This window comes from Cladosporium halotolerans, assembly GCF_011745625.1.
Source record: "Cladosporium halotolerans strain TM138-S3 chromosome Unknown Sca32, whole genome shotgun sequence".
In the NCBI taxonomy this organism is placed as follows: domain Eukaryota; kingdom Fungi; phylum Ascomycota; class Dothideomycetes; order Cladosporiales; family Cladosporiaceae; genus Cladosporium; species Cladosporium halotolerans.
Genome location: NW_027191483.1, coordinates 180,459 through 192,171, shown reverse-complemented (window position 1 = coordinate 192,171; position 11,713 = coordinate 180,459). Strand labels below are relative to the sequence as shown.

General features: G+C 56.5%; 3 protein-coding genes across 3 annotated transcripts; all 3 read left to right on the top strand.

The window, feature by feature from the left end:
- Positions 1–322: 322 nt before the first annotated feature.
- Positions 323–1,393, top strand: WHR41_07512 (uncharacterized protein; the record flags this gene model as incomplete). Its single annotated transcript, XM_069376116.1, has 1 exon — positions 323–1,393. One exon carries the CDS (start codon positions 323–325, stop codon positions 1,391–1,393), a length of 1,071 nt encoding a protein of 356 aa, XP_069226850.1.
- An 879-nt stretch (positions 1,394–2,272) lies between these two features.
- On the top strand, positions 2,273–5,629 carry WHR41_07511 (uncharacterized protein; the record flags this gene model as incomplete). The annotated part of the gene is made up of 7 exons (XM_069376115.1): positions 2,273–2,321; positions 2,371–3,286; positions 3,340–3,550; positions 3,602–4,352; positions 4,411–4,580; positions 4,637–5,206; positions 5,263–5,629. 7 exons carry the CDS (start codon positions 2,273–2,275, stop codon positions 5,518–5,520), a joined length of 2,925 nt encoding a protein of 974 aa, XP_069226847.1. The 3' UTR covers positions 5,521–5,629.
- A 726-nt stretch (positions 5,630–6,355) lies between these two features.
- WHR41_07510 (uncharacterized protein) lies at positions 6,356–8,487 on the top strand. Its single transcript, XM_069376114.1, has 3 exons — positions 6,356–6,736; positions 6,792–7,155; positions 7,213–8,487. The coding sequence occupies exons 1-3, from the start codon at positions 6,638–6,640 to the stop codon at positions 8,166–8,168; spliced, it is 1,419 nt and encodes a 472-aa protein (XP_069226848.1). The 5' UTR covers positions 6,356–6,637; the 3' UTR covers positions 8,169–8,487.
- Positions 8,488–11,713: the final 3,226 nt, after the last annotated feature.

The window sequence follows — 11,713 nt, the reverse complement described above, 5'->3', positions numbered from 1 at the left end:
TTTATCACCAGCCAGCATCTGCGCACGGTGTTGGATCAGAGCGCCTTTATGGCAGCCGCGAACCTTTGCACGCAATGTCTCACGCACATCAGCCATCAATCGCGGCATCAGAGCCAGTCAGCAGTCTACGTCGAATCGAGATGGAGACAGGCGATCACGGCCCGGAAATGGAAGGCGAGATGCGCTTTCGGTCGTTGATGACAAACGTGGCCTTGGTTTTCGGGAAGAGAGGACTCCGAGGAGAGAGGGGGACAGGCGTGTATCGCGATTTGGACATTCAAGAGCACAGCAACATACAGTCCCCAAACCCGAAAATCCGGCCATGAGGAGCAGAGACAGCAATAGCCATGCAAATGAGGCTTCTTCAACAGGCGAGGAGGTCAGAGGAACGAAAGAGCGGAAAGAGCGCAAAGAGCGTGATCATATCCCAATGGCCATACCCTACACCACCGCCTCCAGCCAATTTCTCTACGGTGTTAATCCCATCGTGGCGGCACTGCGTGCCAACAAACGAAAGTTTTATAAATTGCACCTCAAGGACGCCGAGAGGACTTCCGACGCAAGAGAGATCAGGGCGCTCGCAAAAGATGCCGGAGTGCCAATAACTTACCACCGAGATACGAATCTCCTCGACAAGATCAGTGAGGGCAGGCCTCATAACGGCGCCGTCCTTGAGGCATCTCGTCTGCCGAGTCCACCAGTTGCTCAGATGAGGAAGCCTGACAAAGATTCAGGGAGCGTGCAACTGGTGCTTGGCTCACAGAACGCAGAGGATGCTGACATCAACGGGACTTCCCCAACGCTGACATACGACACATCCTCGTGGCGACACCCGTTCGTTTTGTTCCTCGATGGCATCACTGACCCCGGCAACTTGGGCGGAATCGTACGCACTGCGCATTTCTATGGCGTGGATGCTGTCGCTGTCGCAGTCAATACATGTGCCAACCTGCAGTCTCCCATATTTGCGAAGGCTAGCGCCGGCGCATGCGAAGCGGTTCCAATTCTTGCAGTCAACAAACCATCGGCCTTCATCACGGATAGCGGCAAAGCTGGCTGGCGAATCTGTGCTGCTGTCGCACCCGATGCGAGATCTCGCTCATTGAACAAACAAGTCACCTCTGGCAGCCTTGCTGTCCAAAGCCCCCTAATCAGGCATCCGCACATATTACTGCTGGGCTCGGAAGGTGAAGGATTGCGGGCCAATCTTCGCTCAAAAGCTGACCTCGAAGTCACCATCGAACGTGGAATGCCTTCAAAAAGCGCCATCGATGTTGGGGTCGACAGCATGAACGTCGGAGTCGCTGCTGGAGTTCTCGTAGACGCATTCATGCGTAAGCCTGCGAACACTGTTGCTGTTGATGAAGCCAGCGGCAGCGATCGTGTCTTCTAGGCTGCGCTGCATCGTACATTTGTTTTCGATTGACAACGTTGTAGCGAATGCATGGTAGGCGCACTCTGCTTCCTTCTGTACTATATCTAACCTCTTGCATCTCGTTTCGAGCATTATCACATACCCTGTACACTCCACGATCCTCCATTTTCGATTGTTGTTTGAAATCTCTCACAAATTTCCCTGTTGTATATTTGTTCGCGTTCTAGACGGATGCCATGTCAATCTCCCGTCTCCCACGCCATCGACCGCGAAGCATGTAATCACATGGCTCTACCGCTCGGCGCAAACTCCGTGATATGATCAGTATCCACTGACCCGGTAGCACCTAGCGCTTAACTTTACCGATACAATCAATGGAGAAAAACAAGCTATTCTTGATGCCTTTGTCAAGCTCTGGGGCAAGCTCTCCGGACTCCGCAAACCATCAAGCTTGATCCACACATCAGCCATCTTCCCCGCGCAGATCTTCAGGTACTCCATCCCATGTGGTGAAGAGTGACGCTTTAGACTTCGGAGGCTCTTACAAATACCGCGGCATCCCGGCATGCGGCTCTTCGAGTTGCCTGTATGACGATGCAAAAGGTGATCGGCGTTCGATCTGGAGATGCAGAGCTGATCTTTGGTTTCCGAGCATCCAATTCAAAGAGCTCTCGGTGTGGGCCACCGTACTCAAAGCCCCGAATCTGGGTTCAGCCATTGTACAATTCGAGCATGGGGATCTTGTGATGATCTGCGCAAGACAGATGACGTTGATAGGCAACCGAGGATGGAGGAGTCGTGGGCGCGATACTTGAGGACGATGTTTTGTCGTGAATGAAGTTGTTTCCATAGCTCGAGCTCCGATCATCCACTCAGTAGACAACCCTGCACTTGAGAATGCATTGGTTTACGGCTTTGGCGTGGGCTTTGCCAATGCTTGCGACAGGTATGGGACAGCGTAAGGAAGGTCAAATGGCCATGCTAACACCAGTCAGCCCAGCAAGCACAGTATCCTCCTGCCTTTCCACCAAGTCCAAGTATTCCCGTGTCCGCAAACTATGCCCCGAGCGTGACACCCAATGTTCTTGACACCACAGCGCCAGACGCACAAGATGAGTGCCCTGGATACAAAGCTTCAAACGTCCAAGAGACCAGCAACAAAATCACTGCCGACTTAACTCTCGCCGGCGACGGTTGCAACGTCTACGGCAATGACATCGCCGACCTGACTCTCGCAGTCGAGTACCAATCGAAAGAGCGCCTCTCTGTCCGCATCTGGCCAAAGCACTTGGCTCCAAGCAACGAGTCGCTCTACATCCTCTCGCCGGACCTCACCCCGAAACCATCCATTGAAGACGGCTGCACCAAGAACAAGAGCGACCTCTCGTTCACCTGGAGCAACGATCCCAGCTTTCAATTCCGCATCGAGCGCGCGAGCTCCGGCGAAGTCATCTTCGACACGTACGGTCACAAGATCGTGTTCGAGGACCAGTTCCTCGAGCTGAAGACCAACATGGTCCCGAACTACAACATCTACGGACTCGCGGCGAGCATCCACGGTTTCAGGTTGGGCAACAACTGGACGCAGACATTCTGGAACGCGTACAACTTGGAGAACGATCAGGAGATCGATGTCAATGGCCACGACACGCACCCTGTGTACGTTGAGACGAGATACGGCGCTGACAATGCGTCTTCTACCTCTCATGGTGTCTACGCTCGCAACGCACACGGCCAGGATTGGCTCTTGAGGGACGACAGTGTCACTTACCGTACTATCGGTGGTAGTTTCGACTTGTATTTCATGAGCGGACCGACTCCGAAAGAGGTGATCAGCCAGTACCACACTGGCATCATCGGCACTCCTGGTCTGCAGCCATACTGGGCTCTCGGGTTCTACCAGTGCAGATGGTGAGTCGAGCGTCGTCCTGATATTAGGTGCGGAAAGTACTAATCCAATCTAGGGGATACCTTAACTGGACAAATCTGCAAGATGTCATTGATCTGTATGCCCAAGCTGAGATTCAGCTGGAGGGCGTCATGAGCGATCTCGACTACCTGTACCTCAATCGTATCTTCTCTCATAACGCGAACTATGGCGTCGACGAAGGCCTCGATTTCCTTGCTCGCTTGCACGCCAATGGCCAGTACTGGCTCCCAATCCTCGATCCGAACGTAAGTGGCAGTTGTGACTGATGCTGAGAATGATGTTGACACACATCCCAGGTCTACGTCCCCGACCCGACGAACGCAAGCGATTCATTCCCGACATTTGACCGGGGCGCAGCTCTTGACCTTTACATCAAGAATGGTGACGAGGACTACTACGGCACTGAATGGCCGGGCTTCAGTGTCTGGCCAGACTTCACCAAAGACCCCAACGCTCAACAATTCTGGACCGACGAGTTCAAGAGGTACTTTGAGCAGCTCGAGTTCGACGGCTGGTGGTTGGACATCTCCGACGCACCTTCTTGGTGCACCGGTAGCTGCGGCGCATCCCAGCTCTCGCTCAACCCTGCCCACATTCCCATCATGCTGCCCGGCGATGCCAACACGAGCGTCACCGTCGACTACAGGACGTCGGAATCCTTCAACGTCACTAACTCTACCGAGGCAGCCATATACAGCTCACTGCAGGCTTCCCAGTCTTCTGCGTACCCTACACCCACCGCGACCCCTACACCGGTGTACGCCCGCACGATTCCCACGCCGGGCGTCCGGAACTTGAATTTCCCGCCCTACGCTATCAACAACTTCCTCGACGGACACAGCTTGGTCAAGCAGGCCATTTCGCCGAACGCTACGCACAACGATGGCCCGCACAACAGCACGGAATACGAGCTGCACAACCTCTACGGCCACACGAGCGGCAATGCTTCGTACAATGCTCTCGTTGCGACATACGGCGGCAAGAGGCCGTTCTTCCTCGCGAGGAGCACCTTCGCTGGTAGTGGCACTTTCGCTGGAACCTGGGGTGGTAAGTCCCGAATGCCAACGACGGAAATGCTCAAACCATACTGACATCCACGAACCAGGCGACACCAACTCCATGTGGGGCAACATGTACTTCGGCATCTCGCAGGCGCTCGCCTTCGGCATCGCGGGCATCCCCTACTTCGGCGTCGAAACCTGCGGCTTCAACGGCAACGCCGACATGCAGCTCTGCACGCGCTGGATGCAGCTGAGCGCCTGGTTCCCCTTCTACGTCAGTAGCCACCCAGACCTCACCAACGCGACACCCAACTAACCCCCACCCAACAGAGAAACCACAACAACCGCAACACCATCGCGCAAGAAGCCTACCGCTGGTCCACGACGGCCGAGTCCACGCGCCGCATCATGAACATCCGCTACAGCCTGCTCCCCTACACCTACACGCTCTTCCACCGCGCGCACGCCGCCGGCGAAACCGTCCTGCGCGCCCTGGCGTGGGAATTCCCCAACGACGCATCGCTCGCAGGCATCGAGACGCAGTTCATGTCCGGCCCCGCGCTGCTCGTGACGCCCGTGCTCGAAGCGCTCGCGACGAGCGTGCGCGGCGTCTTCCCCGGCGTCGCCGAGGGCGAGCGCTGGTACGACTGGTACACGCTGCGCGAGGAGGTGGTGGGCGCGGGCGAGAACAAGACGCTGCGGGCGCCGCTGGAGCACCAGCCGATTCACGTCCGGGGAGGGTATATTGTTCCCATGCAGAGGGCTGGGAACACGACGCGGACGTCGAGGCTGAGTCCGTGGAGTCTGGTCGTAGCGTTGGATAAGGATGGGAAGGCGGAGGGGGAGCTGTGGCTGGATGATGGGATTTATATCGAGCAGGAGGCGACGAAGGAGGTTCATGTGAGTGTTGCCGGCATGGTTTCGAGGATCTTTCACAAACTGACTTGGTTCGATAGCTCTCTTTCGCGGACAACACTCTGCGCGCCACTGTTTCTGGCGATTTCGAGGACGGCCTGCCGCTTGCGAATGTCACGATCGCTGGCGCGAAGAGCGGTCCGAATAGTGTGAGTGTCAACCAGGGCCATGACTACGGTGGGAATGCGACAGGCGGCGTGCAGTCTCGCTTTGAGAACGGCGTTGTGTATCTCACCGGCCTGGAAGAGGCGACTCACGGTGGTGTCTGGAACAAGGAGCTAGAGATCAAGCTGGGCTGAGAAGGTTCTCTTGCGATGGTAATGATAGGTGGAGGGACGTCGACGATAATAGGCTGGGCATAGTTCCAGTGTTTCGTATATTGTTAATGGGAGTCCTTACCAGACCGCAGCTCGTCATGTCCTGGGAGGCCAAGTCGATGCTTGAACCACGATGCGACAAGCCTTTGGTTGGAAGTCAGTGACGCCAAGGGCTCGAGAGCTCGTTTCATGAGCGTTTGAGATCTGGCGAGCCCCTAGCCGTGATGATTGTAATCAAAGCTGCAGGCGGAGCGTGGAGGTGGCGATGACGGGATGTCTGTCGTCTGTGCCCTTTGGCGCACGTGAGATTGGCCTTCGCGAGTAAAGACGCCTGCCAAGACATCGAGCTCCTGACTCTGCGACACCAATGTCCTGTGTACGTGTGTCCCTGCCACACGGCACTCCATCTGCTGATCTGGAGACGGCCCGCAAGGTCAGATCCGAGTATAGACATCATCACTGTCGACTCGCACAGCTACATCACACGTACATCTGCAGCTGCAGCTCTCCCCCGTCTCCGTCTGCGGGCTCCGGATATCCACAGCAGCAGCAGCGGGTGGCGCGCCCATTCGCCGTCCCAAGCCCGCCCCAATGTCTGGGCGCTGCAACTCAGGCCTGCTCTCACTTTCCCAACCCACTGATGAAGCCGCCCACCCGCGCGCCCGCCGGCCCAGCTATACACACTGCGCCACGCCCAAGACGCTTCGGCTCGCAGACAAGAAATACCTAGGGAGGCTCCCGCGGTAACGCGATGCTGCCGGCCGCGCGAGAGCAGCTCGCCCGCGCTGGGTGGGCGCGCAGGCGTTGACCGCGGCCTGGGCGGCGTGCTGGGCGTTTTGCGCGTCTTATCTTGGCCTCGACTCGGCATCCCTGGAAATGTCTTGTGTACCGCCCGCCATGGGCGTGAATAAGAGCGGATGTGCAGCGCGCGTCGGGGCCGACGTGCTTTCGCTGCCAAAAGGTGTTTCTTTCCTCCCGTCGTTTTGCTCACCTGTGCTACAGGGCCGTCCGTTTCTTCTTCCCAACAACTTCTTGCTAATCTCCCTGTTCGACTTTCTGAATACCACCACGCTCATTACACGCTACTAAACCATTCGTCATGAAGTCCGTTTTTACCGCTGCCGTCGCGGCGGCCTCCCTGGTCTCCGGAGCTTTCGCTGGCCGCGTTAAGAAGCGCCAGGCTGGCAACCTCCCGCCGGTATGGCTTGACCGAAATCTGAAGCCATTGCAAGTGGCACTGACAAACCCCGCAGGTCACCGTCTCCGGCAATGCCTTCATGGCCGGTGAGGACCGTTTCTTCATCCGCGGTGTGGCCTACCAGCCCGGTGGAGCTGCCGACGCTGCGGACCCTCTTCTCGACACCGAGGCGCTCGCTGCCGACATTGAGATGTTCAGGGAGCTTGGAATCAACACTATTCGTATCTACACCGTGGACAATGCAGGAGACCACGAGGAGGCCATGCGTATGCTTGACGAAGCCGGCATCTACCTCGCTCTTGATGCCAGCACTCCCGAGTACTCCCTCAACCGTGCGGACCTCGAGTCTCTGCACTGGTCTTACAACACCGACTACCTCCAGCACCTTTTCGCCACCATCGATGAGTTCGCTGGCTACAGTGAGTTCAGAATGTATTTCAGGCAATCCCACTTCATATACTAACCACATCGATCAGGCAACCTTCTCCTTTTCTTCTCTGGTAACGAGGTCATCAACGCCAGGAACAACACCAACGCCGCTCCCTACATCAAGGCCGTCACCCGTGACATGAAGCGCTACATCGGCGCTCAGGCCGACCGCCGCATCCCCGTCGGTTACTCCGCTGCCGATGTCAAGGAGAACATCTACCAGCAGGCCGTCTACTTCTCTTGCGGCGAGGACGACAACGCCCGCAGCGACTTCTTCGCCTTCAACGACTACGCCTGGTGCGACCCGTCCTCCTTCACCATCTCCGGCTGGGACCAGAAGGTCGAGCTCTACAGCAACTACTCCCTGCCCATCTTCCTCTCCGAGTTCGGCTGCATCACCAACCGCCGCGACTGGAACGAAATCGAAGCCCTCATGAGCGAGAACATGACCGCCGTCTACTCCGGCGGCCTCGCCTACGAGTTCACCATCGAGCCCAACGGCTACGGCCTCGTCGAGCTCGGCTCCAACGGCGCCGCCGAGCCCAACGCCGACTTCGACCGCCTTGCCGACGCCTTCGCCGCCAACCCGGCCCCCACCGGCATGGCCGGCGCCAAGAGCGAGGAGGAGGCCGTCCACCTCGAGTGCCCCGCCGAGAGCGAGGACTGGCCCCTCGACACCAACAACCTGCCCGAGATCCCCTCCTCCGCCGAGCAGCTGATCACCGACGGCGCCGGCGAGGCCCCCGGCCTTGACGGCCCGGGCTCCCAGACCTCCGGCGCCGAGCAGAGCGCCACCGAGCCCGACCTCAGCAACGGCGTCACCACCAGCGAGGACACCACCAACGAGTCCGGCGGCTCCTCCAACAACAACGCCAACTCCGACAGCGGCTCTTCCGGCAGCGGCAGCGGCAGCGGCGACTCTGAGAGCGCTGCTGGTTCCGTCAACGCTGCTTTCGGCACCGTCGTCGTGGCTGCCGTTGCTGCCATGGCTCTCGTCAACTAGAGCGCGCTTGCCGTGCGTTCTACGTAATCAATCGATGGGTTGTGTCTACGACACGCCCCCGACATACCATACCATACCGTCTCTTTCTTCGTAGCACAGCACTCGGCGTCAAGTTAGGAGGTGTATACATTTTTGTCGGCTTCTGCTGTAATTTCCCTTGTTAGTATTCGGCTTACTACGCGTATGTCAAAGATATTTCCAACATCTGTATGCAGTACGATTGAGTTGGTCTCGCTACCATGCTCGTCAATGGGGAGTGTAGGCATGTTGAAACATTGACTGTTGGTTGTTTGTATCGTTTTCTTATGCGCTACGTACACCGCACTCTCGAACAGCAGGTTGTAGTTAGTGCTTGCCCTCGGGTGCGGTCTGCCCGATTGCTGATTGGGCAACGAGTTGAGTTGCGTGCTCTACAGCACGGGCTCGTTGGAATCCGTCGGTGTCGGTGTCGGTTACGCTTGCATTGCAAGAAGCTGTTGTGATGGTAGGTCGTAATGGACGACCAGCGGGTGGTGTTGGTCGTCGTCGAGACGCCGTCCATCGATCAACGCTGCTGGATCCAAAGCTTCGACAGACGGCCGCGTTACCGTCCAAAGTCCTCACGCCGGCATCAACACGTCGTCGTCGACGCTGTCACCCCTAAGCGTGCGCGAAGACCCGGCCCCAGCCCCAAGTCCATCTCCCACGAGCGGAACGAACAACCCTCCATCATCATCATCATCATCATCATCATCATCCTCTCCCTCTCCCTCCCCCGAAACCGCCATCCCGCTCCCCGTCTTCCCCGAGCCATCGCACTCCCCCCGACTCGCGCGCCAGACAGGCGGCCGCCCCGCACACTCGCACTCCTCCCCATGACACCCACAGCACCTCCAAACCCCGTCGCGGCGATCCCACGTCCAGCCACGTCCCGCGAGCGCCCCCTCGAGCGCCATGTCGCGCCGCAAAACGGCGTCCCCCAGCTCTCGCTCCACGCGCGCCAGCTCCCGATCGCACTCGTCGATCTTGCTCTGTTTGTCGCTCAATTCCTGCTGAGACTTGTCGATCTTGGCCTGCTTGTCGTTCAGCTTGCGCAGGACGTCGGCGAAGAGCTGCGCGTAGTCTCGGGTTTCGGACTCTTTGAGCTGCGCGCGGGTGGTCTCGAGGAGCTGGAGGGTTGCTTTGTGGGCGGTCTCGATGGAGGTTAGGGATTGGCGGAACTGGGAGAGGGCGCTTTCGGCGTCCATTTTGAGTGGCTAGCTAGAGGTGGTGGCAGGGCGGTTTGGTGGATCTTCGAGTCTGATGCCGGGGGGTGGGAGGAGTCGACGAGCGGGCACGGAGCTGTTGAGATGTGTTCGTTTGTAGTCTCTGATCAAACGGAGCGCGGGTAGGTGAATGCAATATTGGGTCGACGCTGGCGTTAGGCAGCGCCTGCAAGAGATGGAAAGTGAACGCATACACTATCGACCATGGTGAGTGAGAGCGATGCAACCTTCTCGAAGCCTGCAGATCACTCGTCTTGATGCTTGCCCTTCTTCCCTCCCCATCCAAAGCTCGTAGACTTTGCAGTCATAGTACGTATCCAAGTGCAGTTGGCTCTCCTGGCCAAACTCGATATCAGTAGTCTGGAGCAGAAGGTAGCCCGTCACCGATATTGATTTTTGCGGAGGGTAGGTCAATCGAGTATGGCCGACGATGGCTGGCTCTCGAGGAAATCAACGATTCGTTCATTTCAGAGTAAAAGGTAGCACGTTACATTTGATTTTTACTTCGGTGAGCAAGGAAACCAAGTATTATCAGCTTCCGCAAAAGCATGCAGTTTTGTTAGTCTAGGGTAACAGGTAGCACGTCGCCGTTACAAATTATCGAAATGAATAGGAGAACCGAGTATAGTTGGCTCTCGAGGGGAAAATTCGATCCCAGTAGCCTGGAGTTGAAGGTAGCACGTTATCCTTTCGCATCGATTCGGAAAGCAAAAGCATTCGGCAAAAAGTTTTGTGACATGAGTCCTCACTCGTGCAAGATGGTCCGATTGAAAGTCCGTGAGTGGACTGTTTGATGTCCATGTAAAAACTCGGCTATTCTCAACTCCAATCATCTCTGGAGAACGAGCACTTCAACAAACCAATAGGCTCTCCACCAAATCACACAATTCCATGTCGTCCACGACCGTGTCCTGCACATGCCCACAAACTCGTCAGATCAGGGTGTAGTGCTCGTAAGATCGCAGGACTTTGCCTCCGGAAAGCATTCGCGACCCATCATCGCCAATCCTCGGCCAAGATGCAGCCAATGCACTTTTCGAAAGCCTCACGATCTCAGCCTCTCCAGAGCTTGTCGTCTTACTCGTAGTCGCAAGCGTTCAAAATGTGCTTCCTTTTCTGCATCCGCGTTCATGTCTCCCACGTTCGACTCTGGCTCAGCGTCGCTCGCTCTTTCCAAATTGTTCTCTCCACGAGGTCGCAGCTTCCCCGACTCCAGCTGCCGCACCTTCTCCATCGCTTCGCCCGCTTCTGCCATCCTCGCCTTCGCGAGCTGCAATAACGATGTCTTCCTCCTGAGTGCGCGGAGAGCGCATTTGAAGTTGGCCCTCGCTACGTTGCGTTTCGCAGTACTGCGACGGACCTTCGTCTTCGCTTCGTCCATGCGTTGAGACAGTGATCGTAGTTCGCTTGGCCAAGGTCCGTTGTGACTCTGCTGGTGTTGAGAATGAGCAGTGTCGAAGTCGGTCGTCGCGGTGTTAGATTCTGCAACATGAGCACGGAGAGTTTGAGCTGCTTGCATCCAAGGCCGTCTGTATCCTTCTAGGATATCCAATGTCTTCTTGTATGCACGTTGCGCGGAGAAGAACTCGTATCGGCGGTAATCGAGGGTCTCACGCTTCGGCACAATGGTCGAGTTTTCGCTATCAGGCATGGCTGAACTGGTTTGGCAGTGGTTGATTGTACTAGATGTGAGGACCTTGATGTAATGGTGCGCGGTTTTGTTGATTGAGTGAAAGCTTGCCTGGTAAGCTGGAAGTAATGAGATGAGTGGGGTATCAAGTGATGAGCAGTTCAATTGAGAATCACTCTCGCTGAAATGAAGAGTTACATGTGAAACGCCCACACGTGCAAAGTTCATTGAACGATCACATGTACAACCGCAGTCAAGACGCAGCGGCTCACCCAGTGAGAGTGTTGGTCCAAGGACATGTGAAACGATGTACTTGTGATTCGCGAAGTATGAGCACGTGAACGGATCATAATGTCTGTTGCAAGCGCGAGTGTCTCCGATATCACTAATGAGGGTAAGCTGCTACCATCTGCTCTAGACCATTGAGAAAGGTTTCTACACTAGGGACAATGCCAGATTGATAAGCACGCGTCGCTCACAGAATCGACGGGACATGTACATCGAAGGCAACATGTGAATTCAGGGACGAAAGAATGTGTGCGTGCAAAGTGCATTGCAGGACTCACCCCCGTCATGACACCTTCTCTGGCCCGAAGTCAAGACTTACGTCCAGGTCTGTTGGCAGCGCCTCCAATCGCCTCTCCGAGACAGAGAAAGATATCCATCAGAAA